Consider the following 24111-nt stretch of genomic DNA (forward strand, 5'->3'; position numbering starts at 1 on the left):
TACCGTTGGTTCTTATTTTCATTATTTTGCACCAATCGTTATTGATGCGCCAAAGTTCTTCTGTGAGCTGGTCTCACCGGGGTTCTCGCCTAATGCTGCCTGGTGTCTTGTGTCCTTCCTGCCGGTGTCTCCCAGAAGCTCTCCTCCGAGTGGAAACCAGAGATCAGGCTCCCGTCCGGCAGTGACCACATCATGCTCAAGTCCCTGGACTGGAATGCTGAGTATGAGGTCTACGTGGTGGCCGAGAACCAGCAGGGGAAGTCCAAGGCGGCTCATTTCGTGTTCAGGACCTCGGCGCAGCCCACAGCCATCCCAGGTATGCGCACTCTGCTTCCCGTGAGTCCCCCGCTTGGAATTAATGCAGTGCCGCCCCTCCTAATGCACCTGGACAGCTCTCACAACGTGCTTGCTTACAGCCATCCTCATGATCGGTCCCATGCTGCGCTGAGTGTTGCTTTGTACCTACCTGTGCAGTGGGTTGAGATGTACTGGACTCCTGGAAAGGCTCGGCCAAGCGTCCTGGGCAAAGGCCCTATGTCACTTGGCCTTGAAGGGCTGATGCTGAGCCAGTCCTTGGGGAGCCCTCAGGTGGGAAAGGCTCCGGCTCCTGCCAAGCCTTGGAAGCTGAGCAAGGTTCCTTTGTGAGACCTTCTCTGCCATCTGCCATTTCATATGAGGATGAACTCTGTTTAAGTGCTTTCTATCTGATGCTTGCTTACCTGCACAGTCACGGTCAAAATCTCTTCTCTTTGGGGACCTCCCAAGAGAAGGAAGACCTGGTGCCTAGTTCATTAAAAATTCAATCTGCCAAGGGCCTCGCAATTGATTAAATTGAACCACTTGAACCAGAGCAAGTGGAGACAATAGATACTGGAAAATCCCATCCATGAGAGATGATTCAGCCTGCTAGAGATCATGATGGGAGCAGTAGGAGATGCAGGTCCGTCTCTAGGGATGCAGGACCGACTCCATGTGGGAATAAAGTGAGAGTTCTGCTTTCCGGCCCAGCTCCCTTGCTGCTGGTGGCCAGTCTCCTCATTGACCAAATCCCTCTGAGCAGAGATCTTCAACAACATCTCTGCTTTTCCATACCAGCCAAATGCCATCCACAGGCAGGAGAGGTGGTCATAGTGCACCCGGCTGCAGCCTGTCAGAGAGGCCCAATATCCTCTCTGCCATGCTCAAGTATGGTAGCAACATGTTCTGATCTCCCCGTGGTCTATGTCTGGCCGCCATCATGCTTGTCCTCTTAAGAGTGCTTCTCTGGGCTCTCAGCTAAGGTCCCAGGTGTCTTCTCCCAATGGAAGCGAGGCCAGAAAGAATGTGGGTTGGGTTGCCTACAACAGAGCTGTGTGTGTGTGTGAAAGTGGGTTATTCAAGCAGCAACAAAATGAAGTCAGTCTGTGGCTCCCAATGGTTGGTTGTGCATGAATGTGTGTGTCTGACAGACGTGTGGGGGCCTCCAGGAGTTGGCAGGTGGGTCTTAAGCCATAGATCAGAAGCATCGGTTGGTCTTACCCTCTGTGTTGTCAGGGAGACACCTTAACCCATGCTGAGGTGAGCCTGCCTCCACGCACTGGCCACATGGTCAGTGTCAAAGACGGGGTACCTGGGTTTAGCTGCAAGAAATGTTCTCACTACTGCTTACCAGGGTGCCCGAATGGGGATGGCTTTGCCATTCTCTGCCTTTTTTTTCTTCGCATTCTTTGGTGAGTTGTTTTCTTGAAATCGGTAGTCTGGTGTGAGTGTCCAGATCTGCTCGGCCTTTATGGGACATTTAGGAGCTGAGAGAGTGAGAGACTTGAGTAACCTTTTTGCACTGAGCCTGTTTCTGGTGGCATTTGTTTCCAGTGATAAGATCCCATAGACAGGGGGCCCAGCCTTGCTGTGTTCACATGCTGGGCACCACCCGCAGCAGCAGTTTCCAGGGTGTGTCAGGTCCAGAAGTTCTGGGAAGACCTTGTCCTCCAGGGTCCTGCCGGCTGGAGATGCCAGAGTCCTTGTGAATCGTCCAGGAACCCCATTAACTCAGAGAGAGCGCGGGGTGGGGTGAGAGGGGCTGCTCACCACACTCGGGGCTCTCGTACCATCTCAGAGGAGGTGGCTGTGCGCTGGGTGGGAGGTGGAATTCTGTGGTCAGCAAGTGGTAGCAGGTAAGGGGCACAGAGCGAGGTTTTCTTTAACAGCACTGTGGCTGGGGGGGTCGTGCAATAGGAAGAAGAATTCAATTTGTGGTTGAAAAGGCGGCCCCCCGGCCTCTGCTCAGTTTGCTACGCATACTGCAGTGATCAAACTCATCTCTCCCACTATGTGTGCCAAGCTCTAGTGGCAGGAAGGCCCTGGGTAGGCTCCTTGGCTGTAGCTAAGAGACCTCATCGTAGTCAAAGGTAACACTCTCCTAATCAAAACCAGTGTCTTACTGGAGGCTTCTGTTCTCTCACTTTAATTTCATGCGCTCGCTGACCCCTAACCCCGAGCTCGCCCTGCTGTGCTGCTTCTGGCCCTGCTGAGCTTGGGAGCTGGCCTGGTGGTAACAAGCCGCACTGGACTCTCCTCTAACCTCTGACGTTTAATTGACTAACGTTGAATTAACCTTTGATTCTTGTGTTTTCTATATTTGACCTAATTTTGTTCTTTTTATCTATTTTTTCCCCCTCTGTTTCTGTCTCTACCTTCTCTTTTCTCCTCCCCTTCCCCTTCCTGTGTCTGTCGTCACACATACCACCTTGGACATCACTGGGACACCCCCACTGCCACCTTTGTTTTTAAACGACCTCATTCTCTCTGGGGACGCACGCAGCGACCCTGGGAGGCTGCTCCGCGTCCTACACCTTTGCCTCCTTGCTTTTCTCTGCGGTGACTCTTCTTTTGCTCTGTTAGGAACGTAAGAACACACAAAGAAAAGCTAAATTTGCTTAAAAGCCCAGTTCCTATGCGAATGATCAGTGCCCCCTTTGGAAGAATGACCGTGGCCCCACGCGCTCTGTGGAAGAGGAAAGTTTGCGACTGGAGAAAGCTGGACCTCCAGGCGCTGTGCCATTTCCGTATATTTTTGTGCCACTTCATAAGGAAGGCTCCCCTGTTAGTGGCAGCACAACATACTTGGGAGCGCTTCTCTTTACACAGTGTTTCAAAGGCATCGTGCTAGGTTTACAGAGACATGGCTGCACATCTGTTCTGCTGCTTATTGCATTTATTTTGTTCTCACCTGAAAATGATGTAGCAGAGAGGGGTTTCTGAGTGCCCCCAAAGCTTGCATCCGCTTGTTAAAAACCCCATGTGCCCCCATTCTAACCCCATGCTGCTCCTCGGCCCCTCAATACTAGTTGTCTTTGTGTGCATTTCAGTGCCCATATACGGCAGCCGGACCACTGTGATTCACCTGAGCATTTTGATGACATGATGGCAAATTAAGTCACCCTGTGACCGTGCAGCAGAATTAGGTGTGTTAAGTATTTACTGGGGCTGATCAAACATTCTGGAAAGCGCTGTGGTCCTGCAGCCTGATCTCCCCATGGTCTAGGTCTGGCCCCATCCTGCTTGTCCTGCTTACAGTGTGTCCCTGGCTCTCTGCTGGCTCTGTGAGCAAGGCCCAACACTGCCAGCTCTGTGAGACACGTGTCTCTCAGGAGGGCGGATGCCTGCTGCACAGCTGCAGGTCAGCACAGAGCCTCATGTCTTGGAGGTTGTGGTTCCACAGTGAGCCACGTTATCAATAAGTCAGCCTCCCAGATTGGAAGCATCCACTGTGAGCCAGGCATGAACCTTGCACTCTGGCCCTTCATGCTCACAGAGCGGCAGGAAGGGCACAGGCCACTCCCAGGCTGGCCAGCCTGGACTGTTGCTAAATTGGGGCTCAGTCAGTCTGTCATACTTCCTGAATGCACCAAACCCCTATTGGTCAGTGGCTCTAATGACATTTTTAAAGCTGGTGAAAGCCAGCTGCTCCTCCCTGCTGTTGGGGAGTATGCCTCCCCCACGTGGCCAGGAGAGGAAGTAGGTGTGTATGTCTGAGAGTCCCACACAGAAACTCGGGGTGAGTCCTGCTTAGTGACATCACTGCGTATTTGGGATGGAATGTCTGCTGAATAAAACTCCCTCCCTCCATTGTGGTCACATATCATTCTACATGTCTCCTCTCTGAGCATCTCCACAGGAAGTGTGATTTTTGTTCCTTTTGGTCTCTTTAATTTTCAGTTCTGTTGGATTTCCCTTTGGGAATCTAAGTGATCCCATGGTTTGGGGGATAGAGCTTCCCATCTCTAGCCTTCACAGTTTCGAGGCTCAAGTGCAGACACCAGAGACCAAATGCTACCCAAACAGCTCAGGCAGGGTAGTGCCTCTTGACCCCACCCCCACCCCCTCCGCTGCCTCCAGCCACAATTCAGTCCTCTCCCTCTGGGGCTCCTGCCGCCTCACCCAGTGCAGCAGGAGCCATGTGGTTCTTGGGCACATGGCCGAGCACTGAGGAGAGGCAGGTGATGCCTCTGGGCCTGGGGTGGGAATCCCAGGTCAGTTAACAAGAGCTGCAGGGAGGGCTAGGATGGGCAAGCTCAGTCCTGGTGCAGGTGAGCCGTCACTGTCCTCTGACCCCCAGCACACCCTCTATGTCACCCTGGGCAGAAGTCATTCAGGAGCACCCTCCTCAGGGTCCCACGTCCCAGTCCCACCCGCATGGGAGGGACAGTGTCAGTGTTTCTGAAGGAACTCTTTGAAGGTCTAGCCCAAATGGAGGGGAGCCTGACCCAGCCCTGTCCCCTCAGGCACCCCCACCAGGCAGGCCTCTGCCGAGGCAGCTTTACCGTCACCGCAGTGGCCGCATTCAGACAGGCCGCGGTTTGTAATGATATGCCCTTTTGGAGACAGCGTGAGGACGCGCCACTCCCAGTGGACACTGAATTCTGGTCGGCCGTGGCCGTGGCCCAGCCCCACCAGGAACCTCTAAGACAGTGCCCCATCCCTCCCTGCATCCCCACACCCCGCCTCCAGGCCCACGGGGTCTCTGCTCACTTTGGGAAAACCTATACAGCTGGTCTGGATCACGTTTGTCTACTAATAAGAATGCTAACGTTGTTGTGCAGATAATCAGCCAGGCCTTCGTGAGGTTTACACCTTTGCTTTATTAAAGGAAATAATAGTCACGTGAACTCTCTGGTGTTTTGATTTTATTTGATAGCTGTGTGTCCCACAAGGTATCGAGCTCTTTCCTCCACAGCACATGCGCCTTTGATCACCCAACAGGGCCGTGTAAACAGAACCCCAACCTTGCCGCCCACTGAGTAGAGCTCCGAGCCTTTTCGCGGCCATTGCTCCTTGCAGGCATGGGGAGGGCATCGGGCCTTTGCAGCACCAGAAGGTGGCCACTCTGCGCAGGCCACGCTCTGGGCCACCAGATACACAACCAGCCTCCGGTTCCTCAGCTCCCTGTAAAGCCCTGTCACAGAGGTTGCACAGGATGTCCTTGCGATGGTGAGAAGCTGAACGTTTTCAGTGGCGAACCCTGCTCTGTGCTTTAACTGCAGGAGTTAGATGCTTCCCCAAAACCCCAAGACCAGCCTTCTGGTTGGCAGATCCTGGCAGGAGCAAGCAGATTGTCAGGGTTGGGAGTGAACCAGAACTCCCCTCAGCGCCTGAGTCATGGGCTGGAGGGGGCACTTCTGCTGGGCCAAGACCCCCTGGCACACAACTCAGGACCACCTGGCTCCTCTAAATATGAGACCCTTATCTCACGTGAGGCACTGAAGAAAGTAGGCCTTTGCAGGTCTAGTCTAGGAGCAAGGCAATTCCCAGTTCAGTGCCAACCTCTCCCACACCAGAAACCACAGTCAATGGGCAGCCTGGCTCTGTACCGCCGCTGTTCCGGGTCAGCTCTAACCCCGAGGTGATGGAGGAACGTGCTTCAGAAGCATGCAGCTGTGCGGGCGAGTCAGTCAAGGGAGGCCAGGAGGAAGAGCTTGCCAAGATGGACCCCAGAAGGATATTCTTTTTCCTTTGGGTAACATGTTATTACAATGCAGGACATGATTTTGTCCTAGCTTCCCTGCTCTAAACAATTCTGGAACACCCAGCGGGAGATAATAAATGTGGGTTTGAGTTGAATACCCTCTCATCTGTATCCTGGTATTCCTCCTATTTGTGCTTCTTTTTATGAAGGCTGCACACACTCTTTCTCCAGCTTGAGGGGTACCCAACTTCCTCTAGAAACCTTGGCTCTGGGTGGTGACCTGTGTGGTTCCTTTTCCTTTAATAGTCTCTGCCTTCTCTGCATCCATGCCGTAGCTCAGTTAGGTCAAGGCCACCAGGTGGGGCTCCACAGCTCATCCTTGGGTGGTGAGTCTTAGGAGCAGCTGCTCCTCCTGTAACTCATAGGCAGAAGAGCTAGGAACAGTGGTCCCCCAACGCTGGGCGCTTGATCAGAGCCTGACTCCTGAGCCTCACCCCCAGAGATTCTGATTGGATGGAACTGGGAAGCCCGAGAATCTAACTTTCTAACAAAGCTCCCAGGAGGTCCGCTATAGGTGGGGAAACATTACACTGAGGCATTTACAGTGGTGCCTCGCATAAAGAACGCCTCTCACAGCGAACGCTGCACACAACGAACTTCATTTCATGATTCATACAACGAACTTCGTTTCACACAACGAAGTCGCCCGAGCTTCCACGATCGCTGCCGATGTATTGCATCCTTCCGCGCAGGCACTGCAGGCAGTCGTTAGTCACTGCGCTTAACTTAAGCACGCATCGCGGCAATCGTTCTTCATTACAAATTAAATCACGCACGTATCACGGCAGTCGTCCTTTTAAGTTAAACTCAAAATTATGTTTTTAGATGTATCTAAATAAAAATAATAACAAAAATTTATCTTTTTTTATGTCATCTTAGCATATTTTATGCTACAGAACGAATTATTTTTTTTAACATCTATTGTTATGGGAAAACGCGTTTCACATAACGAACTTTTCGCATAACAAACTTGCTCCTGGAACGAATTAAGTTCGTTGTGTGAGGCACCACTGTATCTGTTCAATGAAAATAAAATCGCGATAATCAATGAATAAAGGTGGAACCTACCTAAGTCCTCCAAGAAATAGTCCCTCTCAGCCCCCATTCTGGAGATTGACTCTGGGTATTGTCAGGCTCTGTGTGCAGTAACGGGCTCTTACAGTTGAGAAGGACTTGATGGTACCCTCTATCCTAAGCCCTGCTTGGTGCAGAGCCTGGTCCAGAGCATTGCAATAGCCCTGCCAAGGGTGCCCAGGTTCTGCTTGAATGCCTCCAGCAGCAGAAAGCTCACCTGCCTAGGCAGGTCACACCCACAACCACGTGTGAGCACCCCTGTTTGCTAGTTCTTTTTCAGGGAGCTGAATCTGCCTCCCAGTCCACAGTCTATATCCACTGGGGAAACCAAATACTACTACTCTTCCTTCTCACAAAACATCTGTAAATACCTGGAGACAGCATTCTCCTGTCCAGGCTAAACTACCTTTCATTTGCAAGCGGTCTTTGAACTTTTCCTACAAGTGGGGAGACATAAGACAGATAGGCTATCTGCTAGAAGATCTAGAACAGAAAATGGTAACTAGTGGTGAGAAGAAAATAAAACAGGTAATATGGTAGATTTGGGGTAGGAGTGCCTATGTAGATAAGAGATGGGGAGGTAGGGTGACACTTGAGCTGAGGTTTGCAGGACAACGGAGAGCACCACTGCGGTGATAGGGATGGAGTGTTCCAGATTAGGGGTCCGCAGGCCCTGAGGTGGGAACAGCTGGGTGTGTCCAGCCAGTGAAGCAAAGGCTCAAGCAGTTGGAGCACAGAGATGGGGTGGGGTTACAATGGTTGGAGGAGGGGGAGAGTCCATGGCTTGTGTAGGGCCTTTAAGTCAGGAGAAAGAATTTTAATTTTACATCAAAAGAAACGGTAAACCACTGCCCTACTTTTGGTTTAATGACACAGTCGATCTTTTTTTTGTTTGTTTGTTTTGTTTTGTCTTATTTTATTTTGTTCTTTCTAGTATGACGCTACTATCATGGGCATTTAGTTATACAAATGACACTTACAAAAAAATAAAAGACCAAGACACCCAGAGTGAGAAGCATGGTGGACAGGGTGTTTGGGGGGGCTGGCAGGGGTGTAGCTGGGAGCCAAGGGTCAGGGCTGGGTGTCTCCTCACAGACTCCCAGCTGAGGGTGACACCTGGCTTCATCCCACCCCAAATCCAGACTCCTCAGACAAAGAGCAGCATTACGCTGACTGGAGGCTCTGGTTGGGTGGGCAGGGGGGTGGGGCCAGTGAGCGCCCCTGGTAGGTAGAGGCAGGTTCTGGGTCTGGGGAGGTGCCCTCCCTGCTCCACCACTAGCGAGCAGAGGCACCAAGGCCTGGAGATGCTGCCCGAGGCTTACCTGCGCCACCTCCAACAATGACATTTCATTAAAAAAATACTTTGACCCTCCTGGCCCTCTAGATCTAGAGGGCACATGTAAATTAACAGAAAATGGTAATTGGTGGTGAGAAGAGACTAAAACAGGTAATATGGTAGATTTGGGGTAGGAGTGCCTAAGTAGATAAGAAATGGCAGGTAGGGTGGCATTGAGCTGAGGTTTGTGGGCCCTCCCCTGAAGGAGCTCCTGTGTTGCCTTGAGAACCAGTACAGCCCTGGAGCTGGTGTGCTGAGCCCAGAGCACAAGCTGATAGCTTCGCTGCCTCTCCCACACATAGAGCAGCTCTCCAAGAGTGTGGCCTGCTAATGTACATTGCCACTCCTCTTTAGAGATATGGTTAGTCCCCAGGAACCATATCTGTACAGTAGGTCCTTGGGTAAAGTTGGAGATCCGTTCCTATGGTACAATGTAACGTGATTGGAAGCCACCTACATAAGCATCTACAACACTCACATGGAGCACTACAAAGCAGTAATGAAGTGAAGCAGTAAAAAAAAATTTAAAAGAAAGATAACAATTCCTGATCTTTACTTGTGGTAATAAATAATAATAATTAAAAAAAAAAAAAAACATAAAGCACATATGTACATAAGTCGAAATGATGGAACTTTTTTATATATAAATAAATGGGAGATGGCGACGTAACCATGAAACAATGTACATCAAGTCAGATGTAACCCGAGGACTGTCTATATATATATATATATATATATATATATATATATATGCCTAAGTGACTGTTCAACCATTTTGACTGTTCCACCAGTAACTATTATGCACACTGACCACCACCAGGGGGCAAATACTCAAGGCACAGGCATATTAACATGGAACAGACTGATGTATCTCAGAGGGAAGCAGGGAAGAGGGGTAGGAAGAGATTAACCAAAGATCTTATATGCATATTAGAGGCCTGGTGCACGGATTTGTGCACCAATGGTGTCCCTCGGCCTTGCCTGTGGAAATTGGGCCAAAACCAGCAGTCTGACATCCCCTAAGGGGTCCCAGACTGTGAGAGGGTGCAGCCCAGTCCAAGGGACCCCACCAGTGCACTGGGCCTCTAGTTTATGTATAAACCTCAGAATGCAGAAATAGTGCCATTGAATCTAAAATGCATATGCCCACACACACAAGGACTTTGGGTTCCTTCTGCAGGAAGTGGGTACTTAATACCTATGGGTCCTGATGTCAGGGGACTGCAGCCCAGTGTTGGGATGGAGAGAAAGCCCACGGCTGATGCTTCTTCCCTATGACAGGATTCTACAGACCAGGGAGGCCTGCATTCCTGTTTCTTTGGGTGAATGTATGAGGACATGAGGAACGGAGTGGATGACTTTATTCTACTTTGGGGAACTGCTGGGGGAAAGACCCGCTCTAGCTGACCTCAGGGACCGATGGCCAGTTTCCTGCTGCCAGAGCCCAGGGACAAGGTCGCCAGAGCCGAGTCTTCCGGGCACAGAGCCCTGGGCCAGCCACGGGGCTATCCTGGGGGCAGGCTTAGGAGCAGACAGACAGCCCTGAGGAGTAAGGACTGGAAATAAGACCAAGGTCCCAAAAGGGCAGAACATATTTGAGAGCGTGGGAGTCTCTTCCAGCTGAGCCCCCTGCGCCCGGGGGTGGGGTGAGTGTCATGCGGGGCTGGGAGCCCGTACCATGAATTGAAATTTGAAGTAAGAAGCAGTGGAGTGGGCCCGATGCTGGTTGCAGGGCCTGATAGGGACCCCTCATGCAGACAGGAGGCCCCGCCTGCCCAGGACTACACATGCATGATAAAAGGAAGAATGTGTGCCCCGTCTATGATGCCCATTATCTTGGGTCACACGTTCCATTACCTGGAAAGGTATGTGCTAGCAGGCCTCTGGGCCTGGCCTGGTGCTCAGCAGAGTGAGATCCAGGTATGGTCATGGTTCCTGCCTCCAGTCAATACACCTGGGTGATCCCATGGGGTCCTGAGGACACCAGAGGCTTCAGACAAGTTTGGTGGTGGGATGGAGCTGACAGTTCTGGAACTTTCTTCTTCCAGAAGAGCAAAGCAGAAGTGCCCATGTTTCATTCTGGGGTCACTGTTGCCACGTGGGCTTAGAGACAGAGTGCTGTGTGGGTTCTTCTTGCTGCAGCATGAGTGCTGGTCTCCCAGACACTGTGAAAATTGCCTAGCAGTCAGAGGGTCCATTTCAAGCAAATAATATAGGCTTTGGGGCCGTTAGGGCTGAGCCTGGGGTCCCTCTGCGATGCCATCAGTGGCCCAGGGCCCTGGGGGGTTTTAGGTAGACACCATGGGAGTGAGACACAGAGGCTGAGTCACTCACGCGAGCCCACCAGGTGGGGATGCGGGAGCCGGGGGTGTGAGAATGTGTGTGTCCGTCTACAGTGGATTGGTCCTGAGTGTGAGCGAGCCTGTGCATGCGGGTGGGACCCCTGGGTGAGCCTGCTGGTTTCCCTGAAGTCTGATCCAAATGCGCCTGAGCTCCCAGATGGTGAGTATCCCCAGACCCTGCACCTGGCCTGCCAGGCAGGGGAGGCCTCCCTGGCTCCTGGGTTCAGTGCAGAAGGGCAAACCGTGAAGCCCCTGGAGCCCAATGCCCAACGCTGTTCCTAAAATGGGGAGAGGGAGGGGGAAGGGGAGTTTTGGGCTTCCTATTGTGCCCACATCCCCACACGCCAAAGGAATCCCAGGGAACCCTCTGCTACCCCATTGAGGAATGTGTGCCCCATCTATGATGCCCATTACCTTGGGTCACATGTTCCATTACTCGGAATGGTATGTGCTGGCAGGCCTCTGGGCCTGGCCTGGTGCTCAGCAAAGGCAGAGTGAGACCCCATTGAGGACCCTGCCCCTGATGGCTCCAGGAGCCACAGCCAAGCCTGAAACGAGTGAGCACCACCTACCTCCTGCTCCCAGGCTCACGGGGTCCAGCAGCGGGCAGGTCTGGGGAAGGCGCAGGAGTGCAGAGCAGAGTTGGGGACCATTTCCCAGTCCCCACTCTCGTCCTGACTGTGTCCCCCAATCTCTGAGATGAGATTTCCACCTTCCTCTTGAAAATATATAGAGACTCTGTTGTCTGGACACATACAACACCAGGCAAGGTGCACCTCCACATACAAATGCCGTGACTGAGTCCTTGGGGCTGTGGGCCCGCCCCCACCCTCCTGGGCTGCTGCTCACAGGGCCTAGGGTCTCCATCTCAGTGTGTTAACCACCAGCCGTCCCTCTCTCTCCCTCCTCCCACTCAAGCCAACGGCAGCCCCACCGCAGGCCTGAGCACCGGGGCCATCGTGGGCATCCTCATCGTCACCTTTGTCCTGCTCCTGGTGGTCGTGGACATCACCTGCTACTTCCTGAACAAGTGTGGCCTGCTCATGTGCATCGCCGTCAACCTGTGCGGCAAGGCGGGGCCCGGAGCCAAGGGCAAGGACATGGAGGAGGGCAAAGCCGCCTTCTCGTGAGTGCAGACCCGCCATGACCACAGCCTGGGCCCTGCCCCAGCCCGGGGCCCAGCCACGAGCTTCCTCAGTCCCCATTTTAGAGACCCGGAGGGGAAGCAAGAGTTAGAGAAATGTTTCTCAAAGCTTGGCTCCGGGGAATCCCTGTTTGAAAAGCAGACTCCAGCTTATACTTAGAACTTCATGGAAGTGTGAAAATCCCTGCCTAGGAAAGAATGAGGGAGTTTTCAGAGCCAAGCCTGGGGGGCGGGGGCTGGAATGGGGAAGGGGCAGCATTTAAGAGACACACTTGCCTTGCTGCCGTTCACTCATTCATTCACAAAGAAGCTACTCTGGGCTCTGGGTATGGCAGTGAACAGAACCGAGGAGAAGCCCTGTCCTCTTCCAGCTGATGACCCAGTGGGTCCCCCAGGGCCTCCAGGAGCAGAGCCCGAGCCAGCAGGAGCCTCTGCAGACTCACTGCACTGAGCTGGGTCCAGGCGAGAAGGGACAGAGCGAGGAAATGCATTGCTTCGCACCACCATGTGCCAGGCACTGCCTATGCATGTACATACACATGTACATGTTCATACACACGAACATACAGTACATACACATGTACATACTTGCATGTGTATAAGGACAGATCCTTTTAGCATCTACCTGTGCCAGGTGCTGTGCTGAGTGCTTTACATTCCTTGTCTCAGTGAATGCTCACAACAGCCAGGTGATGGAGTAAATACTGTCATTTGCCCCATTTTTCAGATGAGAAAATGGAGACAAGGCAGCAAATCAGATGCTCAAGGTCACATAGCTACATAGCTAGCAAGAGAGGGGGTCAAGGGGAGGCGCTGGGCCTGGCGTTAGAGGCCACCTGCCCCCCTCGGGCCAGGCCTAGTGGCCTGAGCTGCAGCCAGCTGCCCTGGGAAACCCCCTGCCCAGCTCCCGGGCCTGAACCAGCTGACCTCTCTTTGCAGAAAAGATGAGTCCAAGGAGCCCATCGTGGAGGTGCGCACGGAGGAGGAGCGGACCCCAAATCACGACGGAGGGAAGCACACAGAGCCCAACGAGACCACGCCGCTGACAGAGCCTGAGTACGTGGTACCCCCGCAGAGAGCCCACCCCCTCACGCCTGTCCCCCCTGCCCACAGCTCACCCACAGCTCCCCGCCAAGCACCGCAGCCTGGGTGTCTTGGCTAACAAATGCCGGACCCCACTCTCTCCTGAGAGAAGGCATTCTTGGTTCTGTAGGGTGGCTGTGGTGCCCTGACACAGCTTTTTGCATACGTGGGAGCCCTAGACCCTGTTCCCAGGTCACACACACACACACACATATCCTGGAAACAGCTTACGGGAGCAAAGCTTCACTGAGGGAGATGAGCTTTGAGAATGAGACTTAGCACTCTGTTTTCCAAGAATTCTAGGGTTTTCCGAATTCTTCCTGATAGAGGAGGGGACGGGACCTAGTAAAGCTCTCTGGCCTCCCCTGTCCTTTGCAGCCTCAGGCAGCCTCGGCCAGAAACAGCATCCTGCTGTGGTCGTAATGACCGCCTGGCTGGCGTGGCTGCTCTGGGATGGAAGGGAATGCAGTCTAACGGAAGCACAGAACCTGTGGCTGGAGAACCCAGGGCTCTTAGGGGTTGTGAACACCCTTGTCTACCTTTGTCCTGAGCTTGCTCCTTCTACTACCTTACTCCTGACTTGCCCAACCGCGGCCTCTGGCGCCCAGCAGGGCAGCTGGGCCCCGTTCCCTGGGACTCAGGCCGCCGCAGGGGTGCAGGCTGACTTGAAGGTGCGGCAGGATCAGAAAGGCCCACCGGGGTGTCCCAGGCAGAGTGTGGAGGGATCTGCAGGGAGGAAGGGCCAGCAGGTCCCTCAGCCTGCCTGCGACGTTCTCTGTCGTCTCCTGTCTCCTCTTCGGCCCACCTGGGCCCGTGCTTCCTCTCGCGTCTCGTTTCTCCGTGGGCCGTGTCCCTGCCTGTGCGTCGCTGCATGCCCGCCCGGCCCTCCCCAGCTCCTCCGTCTCGTCTCAGCTTCATTGTCTATTCTCTTCTACTTCCTGTCCTCCCGCAGGCTGCCTGCCGACACCACAGCCACTGTCGAGGACATGCTGCCTTCTGTCACCACCGTCACCGCTAACTCTGACACTATCACCGACACCTTTGCCACTGCTCAGAACAGCCCCACCAGTGAAACCACCACCCTCACCTCCAGTACTGCCCCCCCAGCCACGGCCACACCTGACTCAAACTCTGTGCCCGTCAGCCAGGCCACCCCTTCCAAGGGGCCCGGAGTGGCCACCGCCTCCCCGCCCCCAGCCTCAGCCCCCCAGGTGGCCCCCCTCGTTGACCTGAGCGACACCCCAACCTCAGCCCCTGCCACCAGCAATTTGTCTTCTAGTGTCCTGGCTAACCAGGGGGCTGTGCTCAGCCCCAGCACCCCTGCCAGTGTGGGTGAGGCCTCTAAGGCCCCCCCAGTGAGCAAACCGGCCCCTGCTCCCGCCCCCACCTCAGCCGGGGCAGCCAGTCCCCTAGCGGCAGCTGCTGCCCCTGCCCTAGAAGCCCCCCAGGCCAAGCAAGAGGCTCCCAGCAGCAAAGGCCCGGACCCCGAGCCCGCCCAGCCCGGGGCCGTGAAGAGCCCCAGCGAGGCAGCCACGGCCCTCACTAGCCCGAAGAGCGAGGCTGCCTCTGTCAACGCCACACACCCTGCCCAGGGAGAGGACTTTAAAATGGACGAAGGGAACTTCAAGACCCCAGATATTGACCTTGCAAAGGATGTTTTTGCAGCCCTGGGCTCTCCTGCTCCCGCCGCTGGGGCCAGTGGACAAGCCCCTGAGCTTGCTCCTTCCACTGCAGACAGCTCTGTCTCGCCTGCACCAGCAAAGACCGAGTACGGCCTCTCCTTGTCTCTGTCGTCGGGTTGTGTCCCGTGGTAGTGTGCGTTTGTGCTGTGCTGTGTCCTTCCTGTTAGATGTCTCCTCAGCCCCATCCCGGGCTTCTCTAAGGCAACTCTCAGCCAAAGGGCTGGGATGAGGCAGAAAGCAGAGGGACGCGTAGCAGGTGCAGCCCGCAGCCTCCTGCCGCTAATTAGGTCCTGTTAATTACGCTTCATCCTGATCGTCCTAGCAGCGGCGGCTGTTCTCCCTCGGGAGCCCGTGCAGTCAGGCACTGATGAGCATTATTTGGAAAGTGAGCTAAGGAGACCAAGGTGCCCCTATTGGCCACCCTGGGCCCATAGGCAGTCGGCATGTTGTCCAGTGCCGGGCTGTGTCCCCACCAGAGTCCAGGGTGCAGAGAGGTGGGCTGTGGGGAGAGGATGCGGTCCAGAGGGCCCCTAAATACCCCCTCCCAGTTGCCCACACACCCCCATCTACTCCTGCTTCTGCTTTGAGAGGCTGGAAGGACTCAGAGCTCCTAAGGACCCAATGACTGTTGGGCCTTCAAGTTCAAGGGAAGGTCCTTAAGCCTACATGTTGTTTAAATGGGGTGCCAAGATGCAGTGGCACCATCAGGGTCTGGGGTCTGAGCCTGCCCAGGGTGCTCTCAGACCAGACTCTGCTCCGGGAACTGACTGAGGCAGAGGCAGACCTAGGTTTCCCTAGAGGCTCCTGAGGCTGATGCCACTAAGAGTTACTAGGGCACCGTCACAGGAGCCCTGGGCCTCACTCGGGAAGGAAAAGGCTCCATAGCCCTGCCCACTCCACCCACTCAGCTTTCCCTGCAGCATGGCAGCCCACTGTAGCCTCTCCGCAGACTCCCCATGAAAACTGCCTCAGGAGCAAAGAGCATGTTCTCCCCCTGCCCAGGCAAGCCACAGAGGCATCGCTGCAAACTACTGAGCACAGGGGCAGGTGGGGTGGAGTGGGTTGGGATGCGGACAGGCAAGAGCAGGGGGTTTACAGGGGGGCCCTCTGCAAACAGTCCTGGGGAGCCCAGCCTCGCTGCCCCTCAGAGTGAGGAAAGGCTGCATCCGCTGCCCCTCCTCCATGCCAGGTAAGGGCCGGAAGGGAGAGATCTCATTCCCCTGGGTCAATGGCACTCAGCTTGGAGTGCACGTTAGAATCACGTGCGTGCTTTTAGAAGTCACCGCGCCCACACCAATTCTGGGGGATGGCCCCAGCATCACGGTTCACAGGGCTCCAAGTGACACTGACGAGCAGCCAAGGTTGGAGGCCGCTTCTCTAGCTGGAGCCCTCCTGCGGGGCTGGCTGAAGGGTGAGCTACTCCAGACCCAGGTCTCAGAGCTGTCTCCCCATTCTCTGCAGGAAGGGCCCAGTAGAAGCAAAGTCTGAGAGCCAGGAGACAGACACGAAGCCAGCACCAGCCGAAGTGAAGACGGTCCCCAACGACGCCACACAGACAAAGGAGAACGAGAGCAAAGCGTGATGGGTGACGAGAGCCACGCCAAGATCAGAATTAAAAGTGACACCACAGCTTCACCAGAGCATTTCCAATATCTCACACTCACACACACACACACACACACACACACCCCTCACCCCTCTAGTGTCTTTTGCCTTTAAAAAAAAAAAAAAACTAAACATAAACATGGGATCGCCTTTTTGTAGGTTTATAGAAAGGGTTCCTTTGTTGTGCACTCACTTGTAAGAAAATGAGACAAAAAGGTTAACCCCACAGCCAAACTAGGACACTCCGTTCCCTGAAACCATTTAAAAATCAAACAAAAGGACCCCGAATTAAAAATCTAGGGAGCTCAGAAAAAAAAAAAATCTAGGTTCAGGAAGACCGCACTTGGCATTGCCCAGTTGGCACAGACCCGTTTCAGAGAGAAACACTTCCAGGCGCTCTAACTAACCGATCGACAGCGTCCAAGTTTATTTTTGTACTCTCAGTCCAGTTTGAATTCTGTAAAAACCTCATAAGTAAGTTATAATTTCTGTTCACTTTGTATTTGTTCTGTATGCAAAGTGTGTCACCCCTTCTAGCTGACTTCAGTTCCCACGTAGACTCTCGTTCCGTAGGGAGAATGCCAAATTGCAGCTTCTGGGGCTAGATCTCAATTTGCAGTATTCAGACTTCTTTTTATTTTCACTCCTTTTTTCTTTTTTTCTTTCTTTCTGCCAACTTTGCTTTCCAGTGTTTACAAGTTGACAAATGTTTAACTTCAATTGCATTTCAATGTCCATGTAAAGTAGTTGCCTTTTACTTTTCTTTTCCTTTCTTTTTTTTTTTTTTTTCTTTTCTTTTCTTTCCTTTCCTAAGTTCCAAATACTGCGTAGGTGGGAGGATCACCACAGGCTTGCTGTAGCCCAGAAACTTCACATGCATGACTGTTTACAGTGGTAATCCCCTATTATGAGCTGACATTTTTGCCTGCCTCCACCTCAGGTGAAAATCCATCTCTTTCCAGACTGGTTTTGCTTTTTGGTTCTCGGTTCTTTTTTTTGTGTTTCCCTGGGGGTAGACCGCTTTCTAGCAGCAGCCGCCCGCCGTGCCTGGGAAAAGGGATCTGCTCCCAGCTTCCCGAATATCAGAAAGGTTCCTTAGGCTTTGTTGGCCGAGCGGAGGAGACTGTGTAGCTGCCGCTGGTCTTGGTGATCACACGTTTTGACCCCAAACATCCCCCTTTTGTAGAAAGCCAAATAAAATATATACATACAACTCTTTTTGAGCCTAGAATCTAGATTTGAGTGGGTGAACACGTGTGCTTCAGGGGATTAGTGTCTTTTTTTGGAAATCTGTTGAAGTGAAGAACATCGGCCTTCTGTTCACTTAGGCAGCATTTGTAGAAACAAAAGAAAAGGGGAAAAAACCCCAACCTGCTGTCTGGAGTCATAACACAACTTTCCCGGATTGGAAACAAAGTGGGGGAGAAATACAGAAACTTTACGGGGACGGGAGGGGGGAGAAGGGAAAAGCCAGCCCTTTGTATAGAAAATTTTGCTTTTTTTCTCATTCTACTTTAGAACTGCAAGCTTGTGCACTGTGGACGCGTGAATATTTTAGTGTGAAACGTGTTTTTGTCATAGTATTGAAATAAAACGTCAACATAGTTTGGTTGTGGAAGGTATAGCAGATAGTTCAGAAAAAAAATATTCAGGAAAGAAAATTTACTCTAAAAAAGGAATTGAAGCCTTGAAACAAAGAAAATGAATAAACATGATTATGATGATGATGATGATGATGCTAAGTAAATGGAAGTCAGGTCTCAGCATGCGCTGCTTTCCGAAGGTGCGACAGCAAGAGGGGAGGGTGGTGAGACCACCGAGGCGTGCTGTGGGCCACCCCCAGGTCCTGACACTTCTGCAGCCTGATCAGTGGCAATGTGCTAGATTATCATTTCAAACTGTGAAAAGTAATGGTCTTGTCATTTGCTCAGTGTGGGGTTATTTTGCATTTTCTCATCTCCTGGGGATGGAAATGGAGGATCCCAGGCCACAGCGCTCAGCCCCTTTGATTCTAGAGCCGCCCCAATTCTGGTTCCGAGGCACAGGCCCACAGGCACAGACACCTCGAAGGCAGTCCTTAGCACACACAGCAGTACGGGAGTGCCTGCGTGTCAGGCGGAGGGTCCGCGGGGACTGGTGGCTCTTCCGTCACCAGGTTGTCAGTGGGACCAGTTCTGCATCCTGTGATGTTCGTGGCTCTGACCGAGGCCAAGCTCACACTGTACCTCACGGGGACTGCGTTTCATTCTGAGCCAGTGTGGTTAGGCAAACTGATTTTTTGTTCCCAAGAAATGTGGGAGAAAAAGAGGTATAGTCAACCCTCACATAACCTGGCCCAGGACAGCCGACCCTCACCCTCCACCAAGAGTCCACCGTGAGCTGCAACCCAACCCTCTGCCCACCTTTTGGTCGGCTTCTCTCCCAGTATACATAGATTTGTATCTGCATGCGTGAGCTTTCCTTTCCTTAAAAATATAAAATAAAACAGAGCGATGCTTTCTCTAAAATCAAAGAGGGAGTCACTTTATTTTCAAGATGTTCTATCTTTTATGTTAAGAGATAAAAGCTTATAGTTTTTTTCTTTTTTAATTTTTTGAAGGGGGATCAATTCTGCCGATTTCCAATGTCTATGTGTCTATATGTGTATGTGCCATACATATGTATTCACATGAATGCCGGCACGGCCAAGTCCCGCTGGGGCACACGGGCTGACGCCTGGGCCTCTGCTCCCTGGGGCCGCGGCGTATGCAGCGCAGCCCTGGACGTGGGACTCTATTTTCACACTTTTGTACGGAGCCTTCGAGCCCCAGGTTTTCACTCTAGGCTGTCTGTCTGGATGGCGGTTTTCAGACCTCCATTAACATCCCTACCCAGCATTCCCAACTTCGGGGGCCTTCTCTCTTGTTATAAACTTTTTACCAAGTGAAACATTGAGACCACCTTTGTTTCCATTCTCACTGGTGTAAATACTGAGTACTAACTGAGAATTTTGACTTTGCATTCTGTCAGAATACTTGTGTTCAATAAAAACTGAAAGGAAAAAAACAGTCGTGGTCAAACTGGGATTTATTTCAATTCAGAGTGAGTGTCGTGGATCAAATGTGGAAGAGCGGTGTTTTTTGTTTGTTTGTTTGTTTGTTTGTTTGTTTTGACCTGGGAACAAGCTCAGTTAAACGCAGTGTCTGGAGTTCCAATGGCCTGCATGATGGTTTCTAATTTTCCTCTCAGGATGATAGAGGAGTCCTTGTTTAGAAGGTCCAGGGGTCAGATTCAAAAAGATTTTATGCAAATCCTGGTTCTGCCACTTTCTTGACCTTGGAAGAGTTCCTTATAATCTCCCCAAGACTCAGTTTCCTCTTGTGACAAACTGGAACTACCAAGCTAATAGAGCTGAGGTAGTGGTTAGTGAATAAAGCACTGAGTCTGAAAGCCAGTATAGCACTTTCTTGGCACATAGTAGGTACTCAACAAATGAGAGTTAGTGCTGTTGGCATCCCAGGTATGTGACAGCATCCAACTCAAGGTCCCAATGCTGCACTAATCTGAGCAACGCCTCCTTTTTGTGTCCTATGTGCCTCATCCTAGTCGTGGCTTGGATAGTGAGTCTTTCCCTGCTGTGGTGTCTGCATCCTCCCAGGACTGGTTCTTTCGCTGGCCCTGGGCCTTTTCTAATGACACAGAGCCATATGCATCTATGTGGTTTTCTGTGCCACAATGTCCAGCTGCCTGGAGGGGGCAGGGTAGAGCACAAATGCTTACCAAGACTTGAAGAAATCATACAATGATACCCCTCCTCCTTAATCTATGAAGTCTTGTTTCCAGAACCTTCCTCCTCCAGACTGGTCTCTCGGATTCACTGTGTATTTATTGAGCATCTCCAAGGGGCTTAGGATATAGCAGCAAATGAAAGAGTTCGCTCTCTTGTGGATCATTCATTCCAGTGTGGGGGTGGGGCAGACAATAAGCTTTGTTGCTTTGTTGTGGTCACTAAGCCGGTTCACCAATTTCCCAGTTCTCTTTCTCCTTCCGGGCACACGATAGGCTTACGCTTCTTTGATCATTTAAAATGGGCGTGCATGGCCTTGTGGCTGGCTGTGGTCAGCAGCATACGAGCAGCATAATGCATATCATTCCTAGGAGAGGCTTTGACAGCCAGCGTGTCTTACGGTGGCCCTCTTCCCCAACACAGCCATCAGCAGTGCTGCAGGTGGTGGCAGTGCCATCATCTGGGTCCACAGTGAGGGATGTGAGCAAGTAACTCATGACAGATGTGAAGGGTGCCTGTGAAGTAAACCCAGGGGTAACTGTTTCACAGCTGGCTCGCTGGAGGAAGGGACAGGGGATGTACATATGTGTGGGGAGGGGGAGGTGCATATGGGTGCACAAGTGTGTGTGCATACATTATAAACTTCATTGATATAGAAAATGTAATTTTCAAGTAATAGAATATATAGTATTCTATAGTTAGATTCCATATATCCTGTTGAAATTCACAGACTGCTTTTGATTTTTGCTGTAGTATCCATAATTAACCTATGGCGGTAATTGACTAATGAGTGCAGTTCCAACATAAATGTTGGTTAATATATTCATTTATGTTAACTAGTGAGACAAAAGTGGCACAATAAAGATATATGTGTCAGAAACTCACTCATCAATGGTGTGAGCGACCTCTGCTGAATCACATAGGAGTTTCTGAATACTAGAATACTGCCTCAATTTTCTGTGCTATTTACAGTGTAATGGCTGCAGTCATGGCACATTTTAAAATTTAATCTGCATCATAAATATCTTCCCTATCACTTTCTTAAGTCTAGACAGACACCAAAAAGAAATCAAACCCTGATTTGTAGCATTTACTGCTTTCAGAGGCATATAAATATTCTCAATGTGGCTGATTTCAATGTGTCACTGGACGAGAAGTTAAGTCCAGCTGCACAGCAGAAAATCATTAAGGTATTTCCAGCATAAAGATAACAGAGACATAAATAGCTGCAAGCACAGACATAATACAGTGTTTCCCTGAAAATAAGACATCCTCCAAAAATAAGACCTAGCGCATGGAAAGATAAGACATCCTCTGAAAATAAGACCTAGCGCAACTTTGGGAGAAAAAATTAATATAAGACACTGTCTTATTTTCGGGGAAACAGGGTAGCACGTGATAGTGACAGCCTGGAATCGGTGGAATCAGATGGTGTTTCTCGGGGAAAGGGGGAACCTTATTTGGGACCTGGGAAGAGCAAATGGGAGGCAAAGCAAGTTAGCTGGATCTGTGAAGGGTTTGCGGGTCCCAGGTCTAGGTGTCCTGGTTTGCCTACCAGAGACAGCACTGTGCTATTTCCTCCTCCTGAACAGGTGAGCCCAGGTACTTGGCTGTCAGCTCCAGCTCAGAACAAGGTAACCTACAGGAGTCTGTTGTTTGGAGTGCTTCCCATCATGATGGCCATCAACAGTCATTGGAAATGTGGCTGTGAGCATGAGGAGCAAAGTTGAGAACATCTCTCCAACAAAAGGGGATGAATCTTTCCAAGGGAGCCACAGTTTGGAGCCCAGGGGTCCATCCCACAAGTCATCACACACTCTCAGTCCAGGAGGAAAGACAACAGGTTCTTTGAGACAAAACGTGAGGGTCTCTTGTGAGCAGCCAGCACGTTCCCAGGGCCCTGACTGGGAAGTCAGAGGCAGCACTGGTCCTCCATCATCTTCTACACCAGCGTTCTGAGTCTCCTGAGACACTTGTATAAACTGCACATTCCTGGATCCCATCTCTACAAATACTGAGGGCTGCAGATCTGGAGCAGCAGATTCCACTGTGGTCCCTGGACTGCATGCGAAGAACACGGGCAGTAGGCGGCTGGGGAGCATCTTGTTCTGCCCTGGCCAGCTAAGGGCTGGGGAGACTCTCCTTCAGGAGGCTCCTCTGTCCCATAGGGACAGCAGGAGGTTCTGTAGACCCAGCTTATTAAATTAGCAAATGCCACAGTAAGCAATGCCAACGAATTCCACAGCTTGGTTTTCACAAAAACATATGACTGGAAATGGTGCAGAACCCCAGGAGGACCCAGTCTTCCTCCAACCCAGCTGCCCAGATGGCCATTGATGCCCCCAGGGCCTGGGAAATAAGCACTCCTCCTCCTCTCTGCTCATGAATTGGGTTGTCTAGTCTGCTAAACTCCGAAGGAGATAATGCTATCTAACATTGCTTTGGTCCCTACAGTGTACAAAATGCTTTCATGCAGTAATAACAATTACACAATATTAATTATTGTTGTGGTGTCTATGATTAATCGAGGACTTTCTACATGCCAGAAACTTTAAAATATCATCTGTCGATCTTTTTAGTACACACATGTGTTTGCCCATCCTTTTTCCTTTTTTCTCTCAACAGCACCTCTGTTTGGGGAAAGGGAGTTGAAGTTTCCCCTTCAACTCCCAGGACTTCTATTGAAACTACTGGCAAAAGAAGCTCTATTCTCACTAAACCCATGAGGAAAGTAGAATGTGGAGGAGAAAGAGCACCTGAGATTGGAACCAAAGCACAAAAAGCAGAACAAACTCAGTGGTATTAGAGCCCCTGGATCCAGCCACCTAAAAAAGTCATGAGCTTTTCAATTTCATGAACCCACATATTTTCCTTTACTGAAGTCTATTTGGATGGAATTCTCTTTTTACTTGAAACCAAAAGAATCCTGTTAATTTCTACATGAGAAATAAGCATGTGAAAGTGGGTGGTTGTATGCAACAAATTCAAAAATAGGGAATTGTTAAAGTCAAGGTGAGGGGAACATTTATTCAACACCATGTGCCACTTCCTATTCTAACCCCTGAATATAAAGTGAACACCAGGACAGACAAGATTCGTGCTCTTCTGAACTAGTTTCTGGTGGGAAATGCCACAGTAAGCAAATTAAACAATAGTCACTATGAGTAAGTGCCACAGAGAAAATTAAAACTGGGTGATGTGATAGAGTACTACCAGATGGCTACTTTAGATTGGTGCTCAGGGAGTGGTATAGTGGGAATGCACTCCATCAATTTGGTTACACTGGGAACTACATTTCCCCAAATCCTCTTCCAGTTAGAGGATTCTGGTCCATTACTTTCATAAAGACTTTTGGCAATCAGATGCAGGAATGAATAAATGTAGGACTCAGTGAGTTCCAACATGTTTTTACTCTCCTCCACTCAAATCCAGCTGACCATCAGCATTCTTATGTGGGCCCTCCTGTTATAATTGAGTTTTGATTGCTACTGGCCCATTCATGCATGGGATCAACCCTCTGGCTAGCTGACTATAAGGATCAACCCCAACTATAGAGTGTGGACTGCTCTGCAGGTGCTGATCATATGAAGTAGAATTCATCTGAGTAGGGTTTGGTGCCCACTGAGATCTCCTTTTGTATATGCTGGTTGTGAAACTTACCTGATATCTGAAGCTGGCTAAGGTCAGTTTTGGAAGGACATTGGTGAGAGCCACTATAAGATGTTGCCCATGACTGGCTCTTGGGAACCTTCTTGTAGCTATAAGCAATCCATAGTTTGTGACTGTCTCTGCTGGGCCTTGTTATGTGCAGGAAGTTCTAAGTTGTGTACCAAGGCTGGCTTTTACCAGCACCAAGCCCTTGGACAGGTCAGCAAAAGTCCCAAGGCATCCTAAACCCAACTTCACCAGCCTCCATCTGCTGGCTGCCTATTAGGTTTAGTCACTCAGCAATGCTTAAACACCACAGGATGTGATGAAAGGGAGTATAGAGGGGAGGGGGATATTGCTTTCCCCCAGGCTCCTATTGCACAAAAGGGAGTGCTCAACCCAATAAAGATAGCATCTACAATATGGG

At 51.2% G+C, this 24111-nt stretch overlaps 1 protein-coding gene across 27 annotated transcripts in view; it reads left to right on the forward strand.

The window, feature by feature from the left end:
* NCAM1 (neural cell adhesion molecule 1) overlaps positions 1 to 16591 on the forward strand; it is a 312328-nt gene extending 295737 nt beyond the window's left edge. For 8 of the 27 annotated variants that reach the window (XM_084893700.1, XM_084893723.1, XM_084893711.1 and 5 more), the window contains 5 exons: positions 136 to 316; positions 11675 to 11882; positions 12840 to 12956; positions 13936 to 14751; positions 16127 to 16591. In XM_084893700.1, coding sequence (XP_084749826.1) covers positions 136 to 316; positions 11675 to 11882; positions 12840 to 12956; positions 13936 to 14751; positions 16127 to 16247 — 1443 coding nt within the window. In that variant the 3' untranslated portion in view covers positions 16248 to 16591. Of the gene's footprint in view, positions 1 to 135; positions 317 to 2800; positions 6287 to 11674; positions 11883 to 12839; positions 12957 to 13935; positions 14752 to 16126 lie in introns of those variants that run through there. The other 19 variants (XM_084893705.1, XM_084893716.1, XM_084893707.1 and 16 more) reach the window with 7 other exon arrangements.
* The last annotated feature ends 7520 nt before the right edge of the window (positions 16592 to 24111 follow it).

This window comes from Pipistrellus hanaki (genome assembly GCF_964339955.1).
Source record: "Pipistrellus hanaki genome assembly, chromosome: 9".
Taxonomy (NCBI): Eukaryota; Metazoa; Chordata; class Mammalia; order Chiroptera; family Vespertilionidae; genus Pipistrellus; species Pipistrellus hanaki.